The 27073-nt window shown below is 43.7% G+C and overlaps 1 protein-coding gene across 4 annotated transcripts in view; it reads left to right on the forward strand.

Annotated features, from left to right (window-relative positions):
• POU6F2 (POU class 6 homeobox 2) overlaps positions 1-14885 on the forward strand; it is a 477797-nt gene extending 462912 nt beyond the window's left edge. For 3 of the 4 annotated variants that reach the window (XM_077864097.1, XM_077864101.1, XM_077864099.1), the window contains 3 exons: positions 957-1125; positions 10199-10367; positions 13937-14885. In XM_077864097.1, coding sequence (XP_077720223.1) covers positions 957-1125; positions 10199-10367; positions 13937-14441 — 843 coding nt within the window. In that variant the 3' untranslated portion in view covers positions 14442-14885. The remainder of the gene's footprint in view (positions 1-956; positions 1126-10198; positions 10368-13936) is intronic. The other variant, XM_077864098.1, reaches the window with a different exon arrangement.
• Positions 14886-27073: the final 12188 nt, after the last annotated feature.

Raw genomic sequence — 27073 nt, forward strand, 5'->3', positions numbered from 1 at the left:
GAGTCATGAATAAATGGACATAAAGACAGCCTTCCTCGAGGCTCCCTAAATTTTGAAAATTAGGTTAATGCTTGCTTGTGGCATTGTGATTAAGAGCTCGAGCCTCAGGGTCAGACTTCCCATATCCAGACACCAGCTCCCCCACACCTACCGGATGAACCTACAAAAACCCTTTAACCTCGCTGAGCTTCCGCTTCTTTGTCTGCAAAAGAGAGGTCAAAATAACACCCACTTCACAGGCTCCTAGGAGAATTAAATGAGCAAGGGCATGCATGAAAGCCCTTACTTAACACAGGGTGGCACACAGTAAGAAAATGACGACCCAAAACTACAAATGTTACTGGATATTTTTGTCCTGGCTGCCCCAACTTCTCTCCCCGTGGCCCATAGGACATCAGAGAACGTTTTTTTTTCCCCAACTTTACAGTAATCCAGCCAGACTCTTTGATCCAGGGGAGAAGCAAGTTCTCAAACTCCATTCACGCTCAGCCCAAATGGGACCTTTCCTAAAAATACCAGCTACAGAAGGCAAAATGGGTGGGCGCAGTCACACCTTTAAGCTTGAGCTGTACACTCCGAGGTGATCACAAGCACTGTATTTTCTCTGTACATACTTGAGAAGCCTGTCAAGTGCGCTGTAATTGTGTGAACAGGCAGAGAAGAGTCCAGCCACACGCTGTGGTCGAGAAAGGTAGAAAATTGGGTGTTCCAGCAAGCCAAGTAGGGAATTAATAATATATTTAGGATTACTAATAAAATGCCTGTCAGGCAAGCAGCAAAATATTATATACAAAAAAAAAAAATACTGCCAGTTGCATAGAGTTTGCACTGTTCCTGAGAAGTATGTGTTCTTGGAAATATAATGCTTCCACCCCAGATGAAATGTCTATTCTCTGGCACTTTCCCCCTGATTTCTTACTCATGTGTGTATTTTTTTTACACCCCCTCCCATGTAGATCCACCAACCCTCCCAGACATCAGTGGGTCAAGCAGCCTCCCAAAGCAACCTTCTGCACCTGGCTCATAGCCAAGCATCCATGTCTCAAAGCCCCGTCCGGCAGGCTTCTTCTTCCTCCTCCTCATCCTCCTCTTCTTCAGCTTTGAGCGTGGGCCAGTTAGTCAGCAGTAAGTATCCTTTCTGGCTGTGTTAAATCATGGTGGCCTTCTTGTTGCCTATCTGCAATGCTTTCCCTCCTCCCTGCCTCCTCCCCCTCCTCCTCCATCTCCTCCTCCAGGAGCTCCCCCTCCTCCTCCTTCCCCTCCTCTAGGTCCTCCTGCTCCTCCCTTTCCCTCCTCCTCCTCCCCCTCCTCCTCCCTTTCTCTCTCCCACTATGCCCCTGTCCTCCTTTCTCTCTTCTTTCAACATCAAAGAGGAATTTCCTGGCTCTTCTAAGGCCAATGCTGGAATAAGGTCACTGCCCAGGGCCACATGGTTCCTTAGGGAAGCAGCCCCCCAAAGCACACCCGGTGGATGAGTGTGCTTGGGGCCAGGGTCTATCTCAAGTGCTCTCTGCCCTGTTGAGTCGGCCCATCCTCTTCAGAAGGGAGAACTGATCAGTTTGCAGGGCATGAGCCACAGAGCTCAGAACTGAAATAACCAACAACAGGCACTCAGCCAGCAGGTCAAGCAGCTTTTCTGTGTGTTTGAAGTCCCCTGCCATTCTATTTGTAGGTGTCAGAGGAAATAAAAGAGAGCGTGCCCGTGGGCGGGTGGGTGTGTGTGCACAGGGAGCTGCCTCCAGGGGCCTGTGGGGGAAGCGGCATGGGCTGCCATGGGATGGGAAATCTCTGAACCACCATTCATAAAATAAAATAAGCCTGGGAGTCTGCTTCCCTGAGCGGGGATATATATATATATAAAATTTTAATTTTTTATATAATTTTTGGCCCCAGGTAGACAGCATATGTGACACATGCAAAGCGAAACATGTTAGATGTGTGGGACAATGGTCTAATTTCACGTAGGTTGTTCACCTTCAGTGCAGTTTTTACCCATAAAAAAAATCATAGAATGTGCACTTAGATTATAATTCTCCAGGAAATGAAAATCCAGTAATTATAGGTTTAAAGGGCCAAAGCACTGCATGGGCAACTGTGCCATAAACTGAGAACACATCTGAGTATCTCTGTTTGATCAAGTGTCATGAATAACTTGTTATAATGGGAACAGTAGGGATCCTCACATATCATCTGTCATGCAAAGCAAAAGGGAGGGTTGCCATGCCCTCCCCATACAAGCAACCCCCCAAAAAAAATTATATGTGTGCGTGCATACATACATCTATATTAAATTATAGGGATTATACAGGCAAGGATGATACAGAATGGAGAAGAGAATGAGGAATTATGGGAAGATATTAAAATGCCCAAGTATCTCAGTGGACTAGCCTGAAGGCTCTTGATCCCACAAATGGGTCAACACCAAACTTCAGGTTACATATGGAGTTTACCATCAATCAGTTATTATAGGTTGTTTAGATATACAACCCCTCTCGTTTGGGCCAGAAACTCTAGTCTTACTTAAGCAAAATCACAGCTAAGTTCTTTTTAGTCAGATTTTCCACAATAGAGGCACTCCTCATAGGGGTATTACAAAAGATTTCAATGTCATTCCAATTCGATATTCTGCATAAGTTTCCACGAAATACTCTAGTTGTAAAGAGCAGCAAGGTCACAAATTTAGGATAGGCTGTTAAGCTTTGGTCCTGAGAGAAAAGGAACTGAGATCAAACATCTTATAAAGAAGACATAAGTTAAATATGAAGTCAAGCACAAACCACCCCACAAATATTACACAACGTAAGCATTCGGTACATGCTGGATGACTAGAGATGGATGAGTGGATGAACACACGGACAGACGGATGGATGACACCCGGTTCTCTCTAGTCACTTGTCTCAAACTGGGCAGGAAAGGATTAGCCTTTTTTAGACATCAGTAACAGAGCTATGTAATGGGACAGATGGAACTTCAATTGCACAAGTGCCAATGGGGCATCTAAATTCTAGGTGTATAATGAGTGACCTATATTACATATCCTGATATGAAATATGAAGAATGTGGACAGAGACTCCTTTACTGTTTGCACTTGAGGCAGGAAACACCAAACCCACATGCAGAGCCTGTATCAGGAGCCTTCTCAGGCAGATACATAGAGGCTCTAGCTGTAACCCGGGGGACAGACTTTACACAAACTCATTACTAGGCTTAAAATTGCTACAGATTTTGAGCATGTTGCTTAATTAATTTCTTTCTGTCTCAAAACCCAACTACGCAATGAATGATACACGGAGCATTTCTCTGATGCAGATTCCCCCAACAAATCTTTGTTTGAGACTTTATGTGTAAAGTAGGGTTTTCAAAGCACTTTCAATATTGTGCTTGTCTTAATACTCACAATGAAGTCCTAGAAACCCTCATTTTCAGATCTTGAACCTGACGTCAGATAGATCCTGAAGGTACAACCATTTTGGCCATCTTCTGTCAGAAGTACCACATTCCATCTTGGTTGAGAGATCGTGACACTCTGTGTGACAAATCTAATGGGCGGCAAGGCCAGGACGATAACCTAAAGAGTCTGATTCAATGGGTCGTATACACACCACACAGCACAGCTGCCTTAAAAAATAAGATGCTTACACATAAATTTTATCCAGTGAAATCTGAATGACAAAATATATCAAATCACCTAAATATTCCTCAAATAATACTTTAAATGCCTGGACCCACACCTTACGATTAAAGCACAGGCTTTTCTCTGAGCTAATATAAAGAGAAAAACTAGACATTGTGCATATTTTGAAGTTTATATTCAAGCATAAACTATCCATTTAAAATTATTTTTGTCTGAGATAAAGCTTCACCAAATCTGCAGGTAGGATATTTTGGGGAGACCCAACCCCATACTTTAGATACAGTTGCTACACAGGTTCAATTCACAGGGGAATAAAAGGGTGGCTTAGTCAGAGGCTGTCAACTTAAAAATAAAAACACTTATTGAGCACCATGTATATGCTGAGCACAGGAACAGAAAAGAGGAAAGCAAAAATAAGGCAGATGTGCTTCCTGCCCTGGGGGAGGTCATGAACTGGTAACAAGAAACACAGTTACAATAAAAGGAAATGAATGCTATGCTCAACACAGGAATAGGGACTCTGGCAATACAGTCCACAGTTAACTCAGTTTTGGAGGTTGAGACAGAACAGAGGGACTTGCAAGAGTAAATAATTCTTGAATTGAGTAGAATGGTTAATCAACAAATCCCTCCAAGAGACCAAGGCCATAGTAAGAAGCAGGTCACACTGGAGTTGAACCTGTGGTCGAGATCTTGGTTGATGAACCCTCCCACTTCACGGTCAAAGACTGTCATTGTAACCCCTGCACGTCTTGCCATCGTTCCAGAGAAAATGGAACCAAAATCTTCCCCTCTCCAGGCAAAAGAATGCAGAGTTAATGCGTTAGCAATGATAACAGGATCTTCAAATGCAAAGAACACCACATCTGAGCTCAGCATTACCAAATAATCGCAGGTGGTAAGACATCTGTATGGTACCTGTTCACAGTAGCTACACAGCTGGCCCTATGTTATACTTTGCTTAGTCTCTGCAGTCCTCAGAGGTAAATATAGTTTCAACAAGCAGGGCTTTCGGAAAGCCTAATAGGGTCAAACAGATGACTAGACGAATGTCCCAAATTGGCCCAAGACTTACACAGTGCTATGTAAAAACAGGTAGATTTGGGGTTTTTAAAAATTCTTTGCCAAGTTTGGTTTCGTTCTGTTTTTCAGTACACACTTTTTAAGCCCCTGGCCTGTAAACTTGATCTTTTGGACAGCAAAGGACCTCTGGGTATTACCACAAAAAAAAAACAAACCATCGAGTGACTGTAAAGATGCACGGTCATAGCTAATGGCACCCCCGATTCCCATGATCACAATTCACATTCTCCACAGTGAAGTAACCCTATTGCAAATCAACTGTTCTCCCAAATTACATTGCACGCTCCTTAATGGTTTCTTATTTCTTGGGAATATTTGGTAAACATGCCCGCTATTGGCTGTGAGAATAGCATTGAAAAAAAAAGCAGATGAGTGTTTACATAAGACAGTTAATTCACCCTTGGCTGTTTCTTTAAAGTTGCATATTTTTCATATAAAAATCCCATAAGCAGAGGTTGTAGGAGGATGATGTTGATGGATACTGACCGTTCGACCCAGTTAGCAACCCCTTATATGACGTCCACGTTAACGGGTAGAAGGGGCTGAATTTTTAAAATTAAACAAAACAAAACATCTGTGCCCGTCCAGCCTTAGCCTTCAGGATGGGGCAGATCCAGCAAACATACAACCAGATTCTGCAGAACAGGTTTGTTTTCCTCCAATTTGCATTTAGTTTCCATAAAAATCTTTGACTTTTCAGCCCTTGCATTCCAGATTTGACTTGGGAAGCGTCATCAGTATACTTACAAATCCCTGCCAATTTTCAATGCCAGTGGAGTCTAAATCTCTCAGCCAGTTAATCTCTATATAGGTTGATCTTCTGGCTCTTCCAGCAAGGGTCAGATTCAGGGCGGGGGCTGGTAATCATTGCTGTCACTTTCTGACCCTGTCCTTAATATATTGGGCTGACTTAATCTAGAGCAAACTTCTGTAAAAGGTGTCACTTCCTCCTCAATGCAGAGAAATCCCAGACTGGGTTGCTCTAGTAGTGAGTCCACCCAGTAGGGGGATCTGAGAGATCCCTCTGGGGTCCCCATCAAGGTGGCCTCAGATTCATCCTTGAAAGTGACCCAACCTGGGTGAGCGAAAGCCAGACTGAACTACCCCTGGGTGGAATGTCAACCTCCGAGCCAAACTGAGAGCTGAAGTCACGTTCCAGGGAAGAAGGTCCCATTTACCACATTCCCTTCTTGTTTTCTCTCCTCAAATAGAAAAGCATATGTCCCTTAAGGAAGGGGAATTGTTCCAAAAGTGGGGGGACGGGGGAGGAAATCCTGAAGAGTTTTAAGTCAGAAACTTTAGGATCCAAAAAAAAAAAAAAAAGCATCAGTTTTTCTCATTAATTCAAAAACGCCTTACAGGCATCACCTGATGAATTCCCCCCAAGTGTGAAGACAAGTCCCGCAGGTTGTAATCAAGGTGAAATGGATTTTTGTCCACAGGTGGGCCCCTTTTTTTGCATGGGGAGGCCTCTGTAGTCTTGGGACTCATGGAGAAAGCTGCAAGACATTTTACCATCTGCTTTTATGGGTAAGAACAAAAATGGAAAGAAAACCAGGCAGCTCACCTCCAGCAATGAACACATTGCACCAACCAGGAGATACCGATTTTCCCTCCCCAGGCCTTTATCAAACAGACCATCACACTGCTTAAATTTCACAACCATTCCTGTCTCATCAGCTCTGTAAGTAGAACGAGGAAAAAGACAAGAAGGAGGAGGAGGAGGAGAAGAAGGAGAAGAAGGAGAAGAAGAAGAAGAAGAAGAAGAAGAAGAAGAAGAAGAAGGAGGAAGAAAAGAAGAAGAAGAAGAAGAAGAAGAAGAAGAAGGAAAAGAAGAAGAAGAAGAAGAAAGAAGAAGAAGAAGAAGAAGAAGAAGAAGAAGAAGAAGAAGAAGAAGAAGAAGAAAGAAGAAAGAGAAAAGATGAGGACGAGGAGGAAGAGAAAGGAGTTCCGCCTCCTGGTGTAATAAGCATTTGTCCGGAGCCACAGAAGATGCTGGACTCAATGGGGCAGGCACCCAGGGCCCCGAGCCTCGGAGTGAAAGTCCTGACAACCGGCCTCACACGTCAGTGCGGCCGGAAGAGGCTCTTTGCCGAGCTCCAGGGATTGTCGGGAATCCGGCACACACATGGATTGAGTTGCTAGTCTCCAGGAGACATAATAGGCCTTAAAGGCAAGAAGGCAGACAGGCGGGGTTTACTGAGGATTGCCCCCCAAGTCTAAGGCCCCAACCCTCACGGGCCGCCCAACTCCCTGATTTCCACGCATCTAGAGATGGAGTGAACGCAGGGCAGCACAGTCCCCTCCCACGGAGGCTCTAAGCTTTGCTCAGAGAACAGCTCTCCCCCTTAGCCCCGGACTAGCCTGGCAACCCCAGCCCGCTGACACCCGGACGGGGCTGGGGTCGGGGAAGGGCGCCCCGCCACCATAGGACTTTTTTGGCTCATCGCTCTTACACAGGTGGCACGGCAACTTTTCTGTGCAGTGGAACCTGGCGAAGAATGATGGTAAAGAGTCGAGAGAAGACAGTGATGTGCAGAGGGAGCCATGCCCCGACTAGGGCAGGCCAGAAGCTACCCCCAACCCTGCCCTGGGGGTCAAGGGATCCCCTGCATCAGAATCACCTGCGGTATTTGTTCAAAATGCATGTCCTGGGCCCCATTGGGTGACTCCTAAGCACCACCCTAAATGCCATATGGCTACAAGGAAAGTCTCCAGTTTACAATTTCTCACCCTCAGGTTTGAACCTCCATTCCCACACTGGTAAGGCTGCCCAGAGCCCTCTCTCCCTGTGCCCGTCTGTACCAAGTGGCTGGGGCTCTGCTCCAAACCAGAGGGTCTCAACTAGTATTTTATCATCACCTCCTCCCCCACACGTAGCCCCTTTATGCTTTGCTTTTAAATCCCAGTTGCCCTACTCCATCCATGAAACATTAATATCACAGATCTACTGCACATCTGTCTCTGTAGCCCCGCAGCCCTCTGGGGCTTGGGGGGTGGGCACAACCATTGTCCGATCTAAGACTTCGCCACCACCCCAGAACCGATCTCCACCCTGTTGGGAAGCACACACTAAACACAGAGTCGCAAAATAGGCTGAGCCGGGCAGCAGGTCTAGGAGGGCTGCAGATGAGGAGAAGGAGGAGCAGCTGAATGGGCCAGCCAGAACCAGTTCTAGCTGACTGTTCCCCAGAGGCTTCAACGGACACCAGGTACAGCCAGATCTTCCAACATCTCAAAAGAATGTAAAAAAAAAATGAGATTTTTTTTTCTTTAGAAATCTCCCAATGTTTAAATGTTGGCAAGTCCAAAAAAACTGTAAGCTCTAGGAAAGCTGAGTTTTATGTGCAAGCTGCTCATTTGCAACTTCTGCTCTAGGAACGTTTAAATGAAGAAATGAGAGAAGAGGCTCCAGGCTGCTATGTGCGTGGACGTGACTTCCCAGAATCCTTAGCAAACCCTTGAAGCTGCTCCAGGCTGCTGTGCTGGTGGGATTTAAGATCCAGAGGGTAGCCTCTCTCAAGGACAACCCAAACAAGTCTTTCTTGAACCAGGGTTGCCAGGCTTCTTGGGGGATGGAGGGGGTAGTTGGGGGAGGGGGAAGCAAGATTTTAATTAATCTTCATCAGTTTTATGGTCAACCTCTGCCCCTGCCCATGGACACAATTCTCAATTCCCTACAGTGAAATATCCTGCACTTCTAGCAGGAGCTCCCAGTCCAAAACCCTTGCAGACACCCCCACCGTGCTTTTGCTCCTGCTGGCATCCGTGCCCGTCTGCATGCTGTTCCCACTGCCCAGAATATGGCCTCTCCGTTCTGTGAATGGGCTGCCCATTGGGCATGACTCAGATGCATCCTCCCTCCTGTCACGTCTCCCTCCTCTGTCAATTCTGCTGCGGGTGTGACCCCGTTAGTTCCCCATTACACTCAGCCTGGTATTTTTCATGGATTGCTTCTCATTCATAATATTGACCCCCAACCCCCTATAGACTGCAAACTCCATGGAGGCCAGAACTGCCTCTCCTATTTCTCCTGCTCCCTTTAACCATCAGTAAGACACCCCTGGAGTCACTCAAGAAATACTTAGAGAACTGTTCACAGGGGTTGGACCACTTTTCAACCTTTCCTCGGCAAAATTAGGACTAAGGATGTGCACAAAGTCCACAGAAGTTTTTTTCATGTGAAGATGCACAACTGTAGTGCTGATCCTACCAACAGAGTCCGTGTCCCCTGTTATGAGAGAATCTGTAGGGGAAGCTTGGACCTCTCCACCCACCCCAGACCCCATATTCACATGTTTATCTAAAACTCTTCGAGAACTCTTGGTCCTTGCAATGCAAATATTTATTTCTCTGCCTGACAACAGGGGTTTCTGTAGCCCTGAGCCCAGAAGACTACTCTAGTCCACCAGAGTCCCTAGACAAGTACTTGGATTTACTGAAATTGATGGATTATTGTGCAGAGAGAGAAAGAGAAAAACTTCTCACCTAAGTCCGGGGAATGAGGTGGAGAACAATAGAGTCGGCTCGCAGGCAGACGGGCTTCGCTCCAGGCAGGATGGAGCAGCACTTTGAAATCTTCCCCTAGCCCCAACCCATGCTGTCCCAGCTTGGCGTACGCTTTCATTTATCATTTATCCGGGGATCAGTAGTGGGAAGGGGGGTGCGTTCTCCAGCTGTTGTGTCATTTCCCTTGATAAGTCCTAAATTGACCGCGTTATCCGGCACCAAAGGAGCCTTCCTGCAGTAGGCATTTTTTATTATGTGCCCTTTTAGGGGACAAAGGCATCGTGTCAGTAAACTGCTATTGCTATGGGGAGTGTGGGGAGGGGGGACAATATTATTCTCACAGCTTCATAAGCAGGCTCTTCGGAGGGGCTAATGTGAGCGAAAGAAATTAGACAACATTACCATCTGTTAGCCCAACTGCAGCGGTGAGCCGGAGAAGGAAAGATAGAAAATTCTACTTTTTTTTTTTCAAGGGCAATTTTTAGCTCTAAAGAATCCAATTAAGACATTTCAAGCGGCACAATTGTACTCTTTTGCACCAAATTTATATTCATATATTTTTGCCGAATATTTGACCATATTTATGGGCAAAATGTGTACAATTTTTGCCCAGTATTTGAACATATTTATGGGCAAAATGGAGATGCGCCCCCTAGCTGGTGCCTTCCTGCCCTGGCTGCTACCTGTTCAGCCCAGGGGAGCACACTCTTGTGTTGTGAAAGTGGCAGTATGTGAACTACCTGTGGCCTTACCTGGAATAGAATCACCCCGAAGGATGACTTGTAGAAGTGTAATGACTTGAGGATGGGATCCTGGGTGCCCCACTTGGGAGCAAGAGAAAACATTCCACAGTGTCTGCTTCCCCCACCACTCTGCTGCTAAAGAGAGCCGCTTTCTTATAAACCGTAATAAACAGATATCACTTGGATGTGTGTTGACGTATTGATCCTATTTTTAAAAACATCTCCACAGATCCTCAAACGGCAGCGGGTGAGGTGGATGGGGTTAATCTGGAGGAGATCCGAGAATTTGCCAAAGCTTTTAAAATCCGGCGCCTGTCCCTTGGCCTGACCCAGACTCAGGTGGGACAGGCTCTCAGTGCTACAGAGGGCCCCGCGTACAGCCAGTCGGCCATCTGCAGGTAACCCGTGCCCACATGCTGTCACCTGTCCTGGCCGGCCTGGGCCTCGTCTGTCCTCATGGCTCAGCTTTTCTTCTTCGGGCGGGCAGAGCTGGAAGGGTAGAGTGTGGGGACTAAGTCTGGGGCGGTTATACATTGGAATCAGTGGCATTGACAGAAATGAAGGTGCTTAAGCAGTTCGGGGTCCTGGCTTGATAACTCCTATCAACTCACAAAGAAGGCAGTCTCATTGGGAATCCCCCACTGGTGGGCCAGAAGCTTCCTTCTGGACCTGCTGTCCTACGCAGCTGAGAGCCACCGTCCCCTGTCTGCAGACAGGTATCCCGAGCAAATGTTGTCAGGCTGCCAGTCCCACTGGGTGTTAACCCTCCCACCTTTTCTGCCCAGGGATGGCTTTCAGGATTTTCCCAGAAAAATTCACCGTAGAAAGAAAATTAACCATCTCGTGACCGCAAAGGAATGCTTTAACATGGCCTTGCCAGACACAACTCTCAAAGCACATTTTTTTTTTTTCAAAGAAGTAGCTGCTTTAAGTGGCTCAGAAAGGGGTGGTAAGAATCTGGCCTAAGCTGTCCCCGCCCCCTCCAAAATGAATAAATAAATAAATAAATAAATAAATAAATAAATAAATAAATAAATAATAGAATCCAGCCTTGGTTGTGTTCAAGTTGATCTGGGTCAAGCCGCCAGCAGCAGACCCCTGCATGTATATGTGTGTGTGTGTGTGTGTGTGTGTGTTGCACTAATCCCATGTTTATGCATGAGGTAACAAAGGCACTTCTGTAAGAGCTTTTTCCTCTTGGGCAATGCCTTATGAGTCCTCCTCCATCAGGAAAAGCCAAGAAACCAACTCTAAACTCATTTAAGTGGATTTTGTTCTTGGTGATCCATGAAATGCTGTCTTTTTATCTGCTCTTTATACTTTTAATGTATTCCCCAAAGGACGGAAGTGTACTTTGCCTGCAGTTTAAGACTAAGGCTATAAATAACATCAGTATGGGGTAGTAGCTTGCAGCTCACATTTTGCTCAATGATTTTCCATAAAACCCATTGATTGTTGTTAAATACAAAAAGCGCCATAGGATCCTCTCACTTCTATGGTCTCCCCTACTGTTTTTTCTTATAAGATACCTCCCTGTAGAAAATAACCTTTATTCAGTCTATACAAGGATACTACTGCTGGGAAATTTGTTTCAAGGCTTGTATATGTTATTCCCAACAACACAGAAACATCAACACTAACAAGCAGCATCAGTGATATGAATACGCCTGCTCCCTGTTGGGAAACATTAATTTTGTTTCATCTTGACAGCCTCGTGATGAAGGCAGCCATAGGTTTGTAAGTCGTTGTCAATTTGTTATTTTTGCTAAAGTTCTCTTTGGCTTATTTTTAGTCCTAAAACATGATTTCCTTTTATTGGTTTGAGTGCCGTCTCAGATGTTCACCAACACCCGTAGAGTGTCTGGGGCATTCCCAATCAAATATGTAGATTTCTGAAGTCTTCCCCAGGGAAGCCAAGAAAGCAATGGCTGAAATGGCAAGAGAGACCCTGGGAACTCCCCATATAACTGAATATGCCTCGACTTTATAGTCTTTCTCTAGCCTGTAGGGTCTGGCTGAGCCAGTTATAGGAGCTAAATACCAAAAGAAAAAAAAAATGAAAGCCTTGAAAGAGACGGAGATCTGACATTGGAACAATTCACATTTATTTAAGGGGTAGACAGGAATCTGCATTTGAGCCTGCACACTCAGGTGTCACTTAGGAGGGAGGGGTGGCTCCCAGGCACCCTTTGATGAGTCCCTCCTTGAGAGAGACAAAGAGAAGGAAACATCACCAACACCCTGAACATCCCTATTGCAGCTTTGCCCCTCACACCATGGCACTGTGAAGCCTGTTGTCATGTTTATCCACAGTTTAAGCTTTGAAGCTTTTATGGTCAAATGTAGTATGTGGCAAATTCCATGACCATTAGAGCTTTTGTGGCAAGCTCATTAAGTGACATTAGATGATTAGTAGTTCATTTTTTTATTGAAAGCAAAATGTACTTCTTCCCCCTCTGACCAGGAGTGGAAGTTGGGTTAAAAAAAATAATAAACAAATAACCCCTTGATCTATAGACAGAGAACGCAATGCACTGGAAATCACGTTAAAACTTGGTACTATTTGCACTGCTTATCACAATACCTAAAATGCAGTGTCAAAGATAATATTATGGCCCATAGAGGAAGCCTATCCTTTTGTGCCCTTCTGCAAGCATCCTTATAAAGCATACTCAGACTGGCTAAAGCAGGTTCATTTCGCTCTAGGAGAACAGCCCATTGTAGTAAGATGCACTCTGCAGTCAGATGGTTGTCTTTCAATACACTGACCCCTTAAAAAGAGTGAATCCAAAGAGGATCCGAGAGAGAGGATCTGTGTGTCCAAAGTTGTCATACCGTAGGCCATGAATTTGGATTTAGAATAAACAGATGAAGGAATAAAAGCAATTACTAAATACTTTGGTGTATTTCGTGGAAGCATGAGGCTGAACTGGATACCAGGATGACCTCTTAAGGCGCTCTATATAATTTTGTCCCAAGATGCTTCATATTTCTTAAAAATCCCAGAAATTTTTCTGGATTCCGTAGCCCAGAATTGCTGAGAGCCGTTGATACCTAGACCACATTTGCAGAAAATGATATCATTCAAGGACAGTTTGCAGATATCACACATTAAACACAGCTCGATGCCCCAGTGCCAAAGTGTACCATCGCCCCGGACAGTGTTTAAAAAGCATGAGGTGGCCTCAGCACAACCGGGGACAGTGAGAGGGGAGCGTTGGTAGCAACTACAGCAGGGTGTCTGGCTGCATGAGGCCCACCGTAAAGTAGCAACGGGCTGTGCTTTGCCTGGAAAGGGGCATGTTGCTAACTAACATCTAGTGCAAATGGTTTGTTATCGGAGATCAAGAAGGGACGAGGGAAGGCGGGGGGAGAAAGAGAGGGAGAGAGGGATTCAAATGAGACAGAGATGAAAAGAACCCAGTCCCAGTCTCCATCCCGGACTCTGTAACCAAAACAGCAGTGTTTTCATAACCGAGTCAATGGGAGGAGTTTAAGGCAACCTCAATGAGGCACACGAAAGGAGTCGTTCTTGGTGGAAGAACATGACAGCTGCTGTCGCCTGGCGCCACTCCCTGGCGTTTACTTTTGCCCTGAGGATTCTGAGTGTGGGGGACACATGGCTGGGGACGAAGGGTTTGACAGGCGCTTAGATCTCCGGAGTGTGCGGGGTGGGGAGGGCTCTGCAGGTCGGTTTTCATCTCCCTCGCGATGGCTGTCGTGTGTCCTGGCGTCTGCAACCCCCCCGTGTGCCCCCGTCTCCCCATCCGTGTGGCTGTGCGGGCTGCATGCGGGGCATGAGCATGCGGGCCGGGTGGCGCTGGCTTGAGCGGGGACGGCCACCTTGCAGCGGGCTGCTCCCCCGGAGTGAATTCGCTCTGCCAGTCAGTCAGGCAGCAGGCAGGCAGGGCGCCCACCCTGGCAGAGGACTCAGTGTAAGACTGTTCTTTCTCAATTCTCCCCCCAGACACACCATCCTGAGAAGCCACTTTTTCCTACCACAGGAAGCCCAAGAGAACACTATAGCTAGCAGTCTGACAGCCAAACTGAACCCTGGCCTTTTGTATCCTGCCAGGTTTGAAAAGCTGGACATCACCCCTAAAAGTGCCCAGAAGATCAAGCCGGTGCTTGAGCGGTGGATGGCTGAGGCTGAGGCCCGCCACCGAGCAGGTGTGCAGAACCTCACCGAGTTTATTGGGAGTGAACCGTCCAAAAAGCGCAAGCGGCGCACCTCCTTCACCCCCCAGGCTCTTGAGATCCTCAATGCCCACTTTGAGAAGAACACACACCCCTCTGGGCAGGAAATGACCGAGATTGCCGAGAAGCTGAACTATGACCGGGAAGTAGTTAGAGTTTGGTTCTGCAATAAGAGGCAAGCCCTGAAGAACACAATTAAACGCTTAAAACAGCATGAGCCGGCCTCGGCCGTCCCCCTGGAGCCCTTAACAGACTCTCTGGAAGACAACTCCTAAGGATCAGAAGCAACATGCCCAAGAGCTAACCGCCGCCCTCAGACTCCACAGATCATAACTGATGATGATGATGATGATGATGATGATAAAAAATTGAAAATAAAATTGACAAGTAGCCCCCAGTCCTCACCCTCGTCCATAAAAGACTGAGAAAGCGACCAAGTGGACAGAATGGTTTATACATGTCCATTGGTTTTCCAAAAAGAAAAAAAATATAACAATTTTTGAAAATTTTTAAACGAGGCAGACACCGTCTGGCAGGTGTGTGCGGTAGGGTAGTCCCCCGGCCCAACCCGTCTCTACCCCCCACCCCTCCGAAGCCAATTTTCTAACGGACTTAGAGCAAACCAAATAACCACATACTTTTTTCTGTGTATTATGAAAATGTGAACACATTTTAAGGAAAAAGAAAAAAGACCAAACCAAAAACAAAAGAAAGAAAGAAAGAAAGAAAGAAAGAAAGAAAGAAAGAAAGAAAGAAAGAAAAAGAAAGAAAGAAGAAAGAAAGAAAGAAAGGAAGGAAGGAAGGAAGGAAGGAAGGAAGGAAGGAAGGAAGGAAGGAAGGAAGGATGGAAGGAAAAAAAACCCAAAAGCAAACAAAAACTTTTATCTGTTCAAAGCGAATACAAGCCTGCCACCTGGAGGAGGGACTGCATTCTTTCAGGGTCTAAGTGCTGATTCACTCTGAAAACCTATTAACCAAAGTCAGAAACATGGCATTGCAAACGCGATCGTTGGTCTACTCTTCTCTGCGTGTAAAGTTGTGTTACGAATTTTTACATTTGTACTTAAAGGAAAAATAAGAAGCCTGATTTCTCTTGTCTGACCCATCTCATTCCCCACCCGTGGGGTGGGCACCACTGTTGAAGCCATTCTGTGAGGCTCACTGTTGGTTTTCTTTCGGGGTGGGGGGGTGTTCTTTTTTCTTTGTCTTTAGTTTTGTTTTTCGGGGGGAGGGGGCATCCTGGATCGTGTGCCAAAGTATCCATTGCTTTCTTCTCACTATGACTTGTGGGTTTGAGATAAGAAACTGGAGCTCGCATTTCTCATGTTTCCTCCATTTCTCCGTCTCCCTCGTGTGCGGCCTCCAGGGTCTGCTGGAGGGTCACAGAGTGGGAACGGTGTCTTGTCCACTCAGATCCCGTGAAACGCAGGAGAGACTCCAGAATAACTAGGGCTTTGCTCAATGAACTGTCACCACTGGCATAAGCTGTAATCATACTCACTGTCCCCACCAGAGCTTGGGATTTCTCTCAGTCTGTTGGCCACGTACATGGAGAGCTGACCAAAACTAATTTTGTAATATAAATATAAACTGCACATTTGGTTCAATACTTACATCTATGTGATGCTTCTGTGCAAAGCAATTTCTCTCAGAAGTCTGATAGCCAAAGAAATGTCTCAAGATTTCAGTCAGAACACACACATAGCATGCACACACCCATATGCACACACACAAAGGAAACAGGCCAAAAAGAAAGGGATGATCACTGGATCATTAGAGACCATCATGTATCCTATAAATCCCATCTTTTCTGCTAATCTTTTCATTCCGATAGGGATGGCCAACTTTTTTCAGGGGGGAACCATTGTTCTTTGTTCTTGGGATATATATATACACGCATATATATGTGTGTGTGTGTATATATACACAAATACAAATGGAGCAGAAAGTTGGAAGACGAATTTAAATGATTGGAATTGGGGGCTGGGTTCTTAAGGGGAACAGAGGTTATAACAGTGAAGTACCTCCGCTAAAAGGAAAATTCTAGAAGCAGCTTATCTAACACATCAGAATAGCCTTCACTATTAGAACTAGGGGATTATTTCACTATTCAAAATAACTTACCCAAAAGGTCAGTGGGCCAAAATCACCTAATAAGCCAGAAGGAAAGGGTGAGATGTGAGGGTGGCTGGGCAAGTGGCCACCTGGAGCCCATGGCTGGTGTTCCCCACAGAGACAGGCAAAAGGTGTTCAGGCAAAGGAGCTGGCAAAGAGGACCACCGATTTGCCTGCTGTCTAGAAGCAAATATTCCTGAGCAATTAGTTCCAAATCACGCTCATGTACTCTCTAGAAGTAAATTGTGAAGAAAAAGGAAAACCTTCAAGTTGCCCAACCGAATACAAATGCCACCTTCTCCCCTAATACACTCCCTCCCCCAGGGGAGTTGGAGATCCTTCTTCTGTTGGTGCCTTTGCTGGCAATGTCCATGCAATGGTAGGACTGTCCCCACCCTACCCCGCTCCTGGAAGTTTCATGCGTGGCCATCAGGAGACCACCAGGAAGGAAACTCAAAAAGAAATCCTGCAAGTGGAATCATTCGCTTATAAAGGCATTTCCATTTCACCAGTCTGATGCTAACTGGACCACAGCTAACCTGATCTTCGATGCCAACGACATCATGGTACCCATTTCACCACCTCAAAAACTGCACACAAAGAGCAACAACCCAGAAATCCCAAAAGGTATCGATTAGACAGATTTTGTATTCTCCTAGGACCTGCTCCAAATTCCATCAGGAAAAGCTCCTCAGGAAGAGAAGTTAACAAGAGGACATATGATGGATGCTAAATGTTTAAACATATGCCAGCAGCAGTTACATAAGGCCTGCTCGGTTCGGAGATCTATAATTGGGAGGGTATAACTAGGACAGTGAAAATATAAAATAAAAGTAATCTTCCAGAGTGGAATAAAAAAGAAATATATTCATCCCACAGTCGTAAAACCATTCATGTGCAGTGATTTTTTTTATAGTTTTATAATTTTGTATTGTTTTATAAATTATTTATAAGGTGTTGTAATGCTTCTTATATTAATTTTTTAAAGATAAATTTTTTGCTACAAGGCATAAAAAGGTGCCTGAACAAATTCTTAGGAATATAAATTATACTGTGTGACTTGTAAGTCTTCGGGACCTCACCTACTGCTTAATTTTATTATGACATTTCTTATTTCCACTTGTAAACAACTTCATATGCCAGTAGCACTTAAGAGTCTTTTATGTTTCCATGAACTGAAGGCTAAGGTTGCCATTAACAAAAAATAAAAGCCACTTCGGGCATATGTGATTGTATTTCAAGCTTCAATATTTTTCTTACATATTCTTAAATTATGATCATCTTCATTTCCTTCATCATTTGATAAAAAAAAAGAAATGACTGATGTTATATTTCACACCTGTTTGTGGGCTTTTTTTTTTTCAACCAAAAACCATTTGAAAAATTGAGAATTTTAATTGCATTGCAAGGATTTGGTTTCTGTATGTTGTAATCACACAACACACACGCGCATACACACACACACACACACACACACCCCACAGGAGAGAGAATAAAAAAGCAAAAGGAGCTAGGAAAAAAGAAAACCAAGTAGAGGCGTATCAAAGAACTCAAGCTATAACCAAAAAGAAATTGTAAAATGCCTTTGCTCATCTTCTCTACGCTGGACCAAAGCTCAATATTTGTAGGTATATGCACATTGTATAGATATGGCTTAAATGTTGCTGACAATCTCGCAATACTAAACTGTTCCTATTTTAAGAAAAAAAAAGAAATACAAACTGTTCATCAATGTTTTACCTCAGCACTCTACTTGTACCCAGTTAATGACCAAGCTTAAAAAAAATGGAGAAAAAGGAAATTGATTTTCATTTCAATGTTTGACTGTAAAATCTGTTTGGATAACATTTTGTAATGAGCTTTTTGTCATGTGGTTTGCTTGTCTTCAACTTGAAACTATGTGAGGCACATTTGTTTTATTTGTTGTTAAGAAAGTGATTTTTTTTTTTTTTTTTTTTTGTCCTACGTGCTGTGATCTAGACTGGTCACCAGGGTCACTGATGAGAAACCACAGAAAGTTGCCTGCTCCACGTGTGGGGCAGGCAGCAGGAAGGAGGGCAGAAAAAATGACTGGGTTGTTTCGAAAAAATCCTCTTGATGAGAAGTTGACATGATGGACTTGTGACCAAGAAGCCAAACTGGATATTTAAAAGCTCCTTACTTGCTCTGACATTGAAACCAAAGCTGATTTATCTGCACAGGTTGCTTAACGTTAAAAAAAAAAAAACTGACAAAACTGTACTTAATCTAGAGCAATATCTGTATGGTCAGTAAAGCTGCACTTTGTGTATTTCTTAACAGCTTCAGATCTGTCACTTTTAATTTGTACCATAAAAAATAAAGAATTGTTTGACATGAGCTTCTAGAGTAAGTGTGTCTTGAACTCAGATATATCATTTCAACTGTAAGCATGTAAATGAATATGTAGGATAACCCCAGGTGTTAAGAAAAGGAAGGGGTTCCAGGCAGACCCATTAATATCATGATTATTTTAACTTTTCGAATAAAAGATTAGATAAATTAAGACACCATTGGTTGCAGGTTACAGAAATCCAACTGAAACTTGCTGAGACAAGAAGAGCCGATGCTATTTGACCTGATAGGGAAGTCCGGCTGCAAGCTCCGCTGCATACAGTGGTTCCAAGGATGTCACCAGCCTGCCCCGCTCGGCTTCCTTCTCACCCGGGAACCTCAGATGTTGAGTCTTGCACCTGTCTCTAAACTAGGCGCTGTGTTGGGGAATTATGTACTGGAATCCACTCCGGGGTCACAGACCCACCCTGTCTGTGGTCAGGGGAAGGGGCCTCATGCTAACAACCCCGAGGAACCCCAAGGAAGAATGGGAAGTCTCCACAAGAATCTGAAGACGGAAGATGGGAAACCATAGCAAGCCGACACAACCCATGGCCATCCAAGTCTCCTACTAACACCCCGCCCTGTGCCAGGTATTGCAGAGGATTCTGCTGGGAAAGAGCTCTTGCTGCCTTTTCAAGCAATTCCTGTCATTGCATGTTCTGGAAAATTTAGGCATTTAGAATATGCTCCTGATTAAGTATAATGTGAGAATAGGAGGTGAGTTAACGTGGTTTTACAATTTACTGGATCAAAAGGAAGATGGGATTATCTTGCTAAAATACCAGTAAAAGGGGGTGGGGTAGTTAGAATGATAATCTGCATGCTTTTAGTGACCTTCAGCAAACATTTCTTATGCTACATGGAGGTCCATATATCAACTTCATCTTGTGATTGATAAGAAGTGCTTCAGGACAAGCAACAGAACCAAAAATCGGAGTGCCCATACATTATAAATAGGCAAGAAAAGTGGCCAGGAAGCTCCGAGATGGATTTCTAAGAGGAGCAAAAAGATGCTGATGCTTCCGTCCTCGTGGGTAGAGAAAGACAAAATACAGTCACAGTCAAGCTTTCTTTCCATTTAAAATACTCTGAAAATACTCCTTGGTGGCTCAATCGGTTAAGTATCCGATTCTTGGGCAAAGGTCATGACCATGATTATACCTATTATTATAAAATGTTTGATAATACATCTTTAAAAAGATGGTCATCTCCACTATACTCAAATTACAAATAAAATAAAGTACATGTCTCAACGAGATATCCGGACTTCCACCTTCATTACAGCCTTATTCATTACAGCCTTATTCACAGTAGCCAAGATATACAAATAAACTGTGCTGTCTTTGTTCATTATACAACTGCTTAATATACTAAAGGGACACGATTATTTCAACTTTCACAATAAAAATCTAATAGTTTCCACCGCCCAACACCAGCCCTTTCAATAAAGTTGGGATCTACTGTCATGCTGGACTGAAGAGAAACACCAGCATAATGGCACTCAAGGTCCTAATTGTCTCCATCCTTAATAAGGACATAATAATACAACATTTGGGTAACAACCACTGATATAAGGATAATTACTTGTAACTATGTATCTGAATCATCATAATAATATACATTACCTATTAGAAGTCATGTAACAGAGCTCCTTGGTGGCTCAATCGGTTAAGTATCCGATTCTTGGTATCAGCTCAGGTCATGATCTCGGTCATGAGATCAAGCCCCACATCCGGCTCTGCACTCAGTGGGGAATCTGCTTGAGATTCTCTCTCCCTCTCTCCTGCCCCTCCCCCCTCTAAAATAAATAAACAAATCTTAAAAAAAGAAATAATGCAACAAAATATAATAAAATGACAACAAAATTATTTAAAGCAACAAAATATAAAATAGACAACAAAATTATTTAAAATAAAAGAAAAATAAAAAGATACCACTTAAATTCAGCCATTCCACATTCCACAAATATCTGTGAAACATTCATATGTGCCGGAAACTTTTTGTTGCGAAAACTCAGAAATAAACAAAATGAATCCTTGTCTCCAAGAAATTCATAGTTATGGTGCAAAAGCCAGTAATACTTGCCCAGAAGCTAGAATCTTCCCATGTTTCTTGTATTATAATATTTTACACATAACACAAATTTCAGAATTAAAATGATGAAACACAGTTCTGAGGCTGAATTTGAAACAGTAAATGAACGGGTAGACAGAGCCTCGGCTATAAGACACTCACCAGTATCTGTTTTAAATGATTCCAAAAGCTGTTCCAACAAAATTTTCCACTAAGCCAACCATATACACATAATCTATTCAGTGGCAACTGTAGCAGGACAATGGTTGATGAATTTAATCAAAAATCCATGGCTGGAAAGAGTTCAGGAGCAGGTTGTCACCAAGTAGATGAAACCAGCTCCTCACTAACAAACACAGGTCTTGGCTCCTTATCCATCGTTTGGCCCTTTGAAAGGAGTCCGAGTAGACGGCCCTTAAGAACCACTCAGCTTACCTGCAGTATCAAGGGAAAGAGACACCTACGGAGGTTTTCTGTATATTAGGTGAAAATCTATCTAGAACATATGAAACATTGCTGTTTTCTTAAAACAGATCATGGGTATAATTTACCCTCTTCTTTATGGACTTTGTCCATCTATTTGCTTTACCCTTGTTAATGGTTCCATCCATCAGCCATCCAGACCTACATATATACACTCAAGTCACCAAAAATCCTGGCAACTGTGCCTCGTGAATCCCTTTGACTCTGTTGACCAAAAAATAAAGAGCTGCAATAAGAGACAAATGAGCACTTATTTGACATCAAAGAATTGCAATTTGGGGAGCAAAGATTCAGAAACAGATAGTGGGATGCTTGGGTGGCTCAGCACTTGAGTGTCTGCCTTTGGCTCCGGGCGTGACCCCAGGGTCCTGGGATCGAGTCCTGTATCGGGCTCTCCGCAGAGAGCCTGCTTCTCCCTCTGCCTATGTCTGCCTCTCTCTGCATGTCTCTCATAAATAAATAGATAAAATCTTAAAAACAACAACAACAACAACAACAACAACCCAGATTGTGTCCCACTTGTAGGATGAAAGCAGGGAGATATTATGAAGGACAGGAGCAATTACATGAGTTGAGGGGGAAAAAAACATTTTCTATAGGTATTAACAAGCTAAGCTGCTTGGGTTAAACACTCTATCTTCAGAAAATCCACAACCACTGGTCTTGTGACCAGGATGCCCATTCTCCTGCTGACTTCTCAAGCAATTGTTTAAACAACTGTTCAAAGATAGGGAAGGCAGTTTCTCTGCACCAGCCACTCCCGGTCAGTTTCAAAAAAACTCCAGTCGTGTCAATTCTTCACAACTGTCTCCTGCTCTCCATCCTCCACTGCCACTACTTATCTCAAGCCCACCCACCTCTCACCTGGACCACCGTGATATGCTGCTCCTGGACTCTCTACTCATCAAAAGCACGCCACCAAAGAAATCATTCTGAAAGGCCAATATGAATATATTTATCTTCTATTTAAAATTTTTCCAGTGCTTGTGATTGCCTTCAGAATGGACCCAAAAAAACCTCAGGCAGAGGATACAAGGCCTCTCGGGACCCAGCCTTTGTTTACTTCTTGGCTTCATCTCTTATCAACTCTCAAACCAAACTTCTGAAAATTTCTCCAATACCCAGGGAACATTTTGTGCTTCTGCTTGGCATGTCCATCCACTGCACTATTGGCCTATCCAACCTCTGCACACTCTTTAAGACTCGATTCTATTCAATTCCTATTGGACTTCTACTATGTGCCGGGCATCGTGTCGCCTTCATCAGAGCATGGACTGAGTTTGCATATGGATCATTTACATGTTACAAAATCACTGACAGAGACCTCTACATGACCTACAGATTTGGCTTCCCCAATGGACTTGTAGTTTGGCAATCTATTCTTTTAGTCAATTGTCATTTGTACATGACAGGTCTTCCTGTCTGACAAGAGTAACAGTAATTTTACATTTGTATAATTGTATGATGAACTTCCTTCATTTATACTAGTCCCCTCTTATCCACAGGGGAGACGGTCCAAAACCCCTAGTGGATGCCTGAACCCGCAGATAGTACTGAACACTAAAAATACTATGTTTTTTCCTATACACACATAGCTATGACAAAGATTAATTTACAAACTAAGCACGGTAAGAAATTTAGTAACACTATCTAATATTAAGGCAGAACAACTATAGCACTATACTGTAATAAAAGTTATATGAATGTGGTCTCTCTCAAAATATCTTATTGTCTAAAAGTCACCCTTCTTCTTGTGATGATGACAGATGATAGAATGGCTATGTGATGAGGTGAAGAGAAGTGAGTGATGTAGCATTAAGCTACTACTGACCATCTGAATACATGTCAGAAAAAGGATGATCTGCTTCCAGACTGTGGTTGACCACGGATAACAGAAACCACAAAAAGTAAAACTGTGGATAAGAGGGCACTGCTATATGTTTGTTTGTTTTTTATTTGCTCATAACATAAGCCCTTAGAAGTGTAGTAATTTCTATTTTATAGATGAGCACTAAGAGTCATAAAAGTTAATGGGCTTGACCAAGACCCCAGAGTTCATGAGTAGAGCTAAATATATTGGGAATTAGAGTATTCACCAAGATGGATACACACTGAGCCCTAGTGAAATGGTGTCTGATACCCCCATGTCTCTCAATCCACCAGTATATAAAGCACAGTATCTGATATATGGTATCATTCAGGAAAGGCTGCTGTTGAAGATAAATTCTAATTATCTAATCACCAAGTCCACTTTGATTTAGGTGAGTATAGCCTGAATGATTAGTGCTGCTTGGCAGAAATAGTGAAAAATACCTAAGGGAAATTAGATACGCCTCTATATGTCATGCCGTTCCATCATCACTGAGCATCAGGGAAGAATACGGGGTTCTAGGCAAAGGAGTTGAAACCAACAGAAAAGTGAAAGAGAAAGTATCTAAATCCTACAGGTTGTTTGACTAATCCCATCAGCAAGTGAATATGATGGAATAAGTGTAGAAACCAGAAGCTGGCCTCAGGCCTGGACTAGCGAGTCCATTCCAGAATTTTCTTTGATACTCCCACATCAACCTTAAGAATTGAGATTGTGCTCCCAGATGTTAAGTGCTTTTAGCTTCACCAGACCTGCTGATTTGTCACTTAGGAACAAGTCACACTCACTTCTTTGCTCTGTACTGCAAGGGTCTGGCATCTGTATGTGTAAATGGGGTTCATTATCAAAGTCACTAGGGCATTATCTCTGAAAGTGGCCATATTTCTAGAATGTTTGGCTACATGCCATATGCAGTGGTGGGGAGGCCAATATAATCACACAGATTCAGAACTGAAGTAGCTCCAGAAACTGAACTTCAGTGCAAGAGTACGACACCCACCCCTATGTGACAACAACACTGGTGGTGAACTGTACTACTACGTCCTTTACAGATGCTCTTGTTAAGATGCTGGACACAAGCAGAGACAGGCATTTCTTATATTCCTACCGTATAAAAGTATTACTGTCCTCATTTCCAAATCTTGCACTGTTATCTGAGACTTGCAGCCTTGCTTAGACTTATTTATGCTACTAATAAATACTCTCAGAGAGGAAGATCCATCAAGTCTTAGTTACATCCAGACTAACTAAACTCTTTAATGTGTCCTCGAAGTGGATCATTGGGTCTCTGACAAGTCTACTTCGGATCCTGTGGTTCTGGTTACTTGGGCCACATCATGACTACAGATGAAGGCAAAGATCAATTGGGAAACAGTTTTGCTTGTTTTTGCTTTCAGTTTTTCTTGTTGTTGATATCTTACATTTTACATTAATCTGTTTGTTGTAGAAAAATCAGAAAATCCCAAGTAACAAAAAGGCATTTCCATTGTCAGCATATTATAGGTCAACTGTTTATCTTTATATTGTTCTATTTTAACATTTATGAGCTGCTTCCAATGATTGTCTTGAACTACAGAGACAGAGGGTAAATTAGGAAATCGAAAATGGAACTCATGTACCTTGAAATCCCGTTTCTGCGAAACACCACAGCTGCATGAGTTGTTCAAACTTAGCAATTATTCACCCAAAATTTTAACTAGATAGACCATCACACAGCTCATCTTAGAGGAAAATACAACAACCCTGGCTGTCTGGGAGATGTGATGCCTGGGACTGTCTCCACTAACCAATCAAGAGGTAATAGTGAAGAAAAGTAGGTGTCCCCATGTATCGGCAGGACTGTAGCAGCTAACATGAATTCCTTCTTAGGATGACAGCCTCTGCCTTACATATTTTTATTTAGATTTTATTTATTTATTCATGAGAGACACAGAGAGAGAGAGAGAGAGAGAAGCAGAGATATAGGCAAAGGGAGAAGCAGGCTCCATGCAGGGAGCCAGAAGTGGGACTCGATCCCAGACCCCAGGATCATGCCCTGGGCCAAAGGCAGGTGCTAAACCAGGGAGCCACCCAGGGATCCCAGCCTCTTCCTTACATTAAAAAAAAAATAGTTTCATCTTTATATCAACACTTTGAGTGACTTTTATATCATGTTCTCACTAAGCATTATACACATGCACCCCACCGGAGCCAGTCTAGCCTGTAACAGTATAGAAAGATGACTTAAACCCATCAAACCCATTCTCCACCATCTAATTTGACAACACACACCTCAACACACACACACACACACATCAAATGTTTTTAATAGTTTCTTTCCGATGACACAAGCTTCGTGCTTACCTTCTAACATGTTCTCACCGCGCCATCAATGTTCAGTTCCTACTTCTGCTTTAAATGGAGGGAGAAATTCTGCTCAGGCTCCTGGCTCTCCTTTTGGAAGGTTAGAGTACAACCTGTCTTTCCAAAAAATAATGTGGCTCAAGCATTTGCCACGTATGTATGTCTTCTTTATGTCTGCTTCTAGAACGATCAGACTTCTTGGGAGGAACCAAGAGAGGAAAGTGAAGCCTCCAAGATGATAAGAACAGAAAATTTCTGCAGTATTCCCCTTCACAGGAAGCATTAACCTTTATGGGAACTGTTTGTACTTCCTGCAGAGAGCAAAACTGTGGGGACACACCAAAGCCACCTGCCCTACCCATGGCAGAGCAGCCAATTGACCTTGCTCCTTCTCGTCCTAGTTCTTTGTTTTCTGCTACTCTTTTTTTATACTCACTTTTCCTCACCTTCCCCAAAACTGAAGGGGTATGCAGTATCATCAACTTTCCAGATGAAGAGACCATTCACTGTTTCTCGCCCACACCCCCTCAACTTTCTTAGATAGGGTATCCTCCTTACATTTTGTGTTCTCTTGTCTTCTTGCTCCTTCCCCATCCTTATATCCAAAGCCCAGATGAGACGCCTAAGATATGAAAACATAATAAATGTGTAATTGAATATTTGGAGCAGAGGTCAAGAGGAGAATCTGTTATGAGGCCTGGCAAAAGTTTTCCATAAAGGATCAGAGATAGCAAATACTGTAGGTTTTGAGGGCCATACTCTGCTGTTTTAGCGCAAAAGCAGTCATCAGTAGTTTATAAACAAAATGGGAATGATTGTTCCAACAAAACTTTATTGACAAAAATAGGCAGCGGCTGGATTTGGCCTGCAGACTGAAGGTTGCTCACTCCAATCTACCAGGTTACATTGGTTTGGGGGGATAACGGAGTCTCCATAAGTCTTCCATGGACTCAGAAGTAGGCTTGCCTTCTGTTTCACCCAGACTCCTTAGGTTAGGATTCTTTTACCTGTTCTCTATGCATCTTTCCACCTGCCTCAAAAATCTTTAGTCAAAATTCTGTACCAGTGACCTGGGGGAACCTGACCTCAGGCATCATCTCATAATATTCTAGGAACTTCTTGCCTCCATGAAAAGTTTACTGACTCTGGAACAGATGCTCGGACACATACCAAATTTGCATTGGGTCTAGGAGCCCTATGGGAAAGACCTTAAGCCCATCTCACAATTGGGGTTCAAATATATGCAGAATACCTGAGACACTAACGTCTTCCTAGGACCTAGATTAGAGGGAGAGAAAGCAGGGTCCTTGAGAGGAGGTGGAGGTGAGTGTGGAAGGACCTGGCTGAGAGGACCAACCTAAGCTTCAGCAGAGCCAAAGCATGGGTTCCCAGTAGGGGTGAAGTGGGGATCCTGGGTGTGTGGGAAGGGGAGAGGCTTTAAGGCTAAGGAACTCACCTCTAGAAGCGGAGCCAGGATGAGGATGACATGAGTGAGGCCCCGAGGGCACAAACTTTCAAGAAGTACCCAGGACAAGGCCTGAGAGTGAGCATCTCCTGAAATTTTACATCCTGGCACCTCACTGACTTCACCCTGTCAGGGTCTTTTTTGGGAGGCTGGTCCAAGAAGTGGAAGGAGAATTCTTGCCGGCCTAAGAAGAGCTTCAGACA

This window comes from Canis aureus, chromosome 21, assembly GCF_053574225.1.
Source record: "Canis aureus isolate CA01 chromosome 21, VMU_Caureus_v.1.0, whole genome shotgun sequence".
NCBI classification, from domain to species: domain Eukaryota; kingdom Metazoa; phylum Chordata; class Mammalia; order Carnivora; family Canidae; genus Canis; species Canis aureus.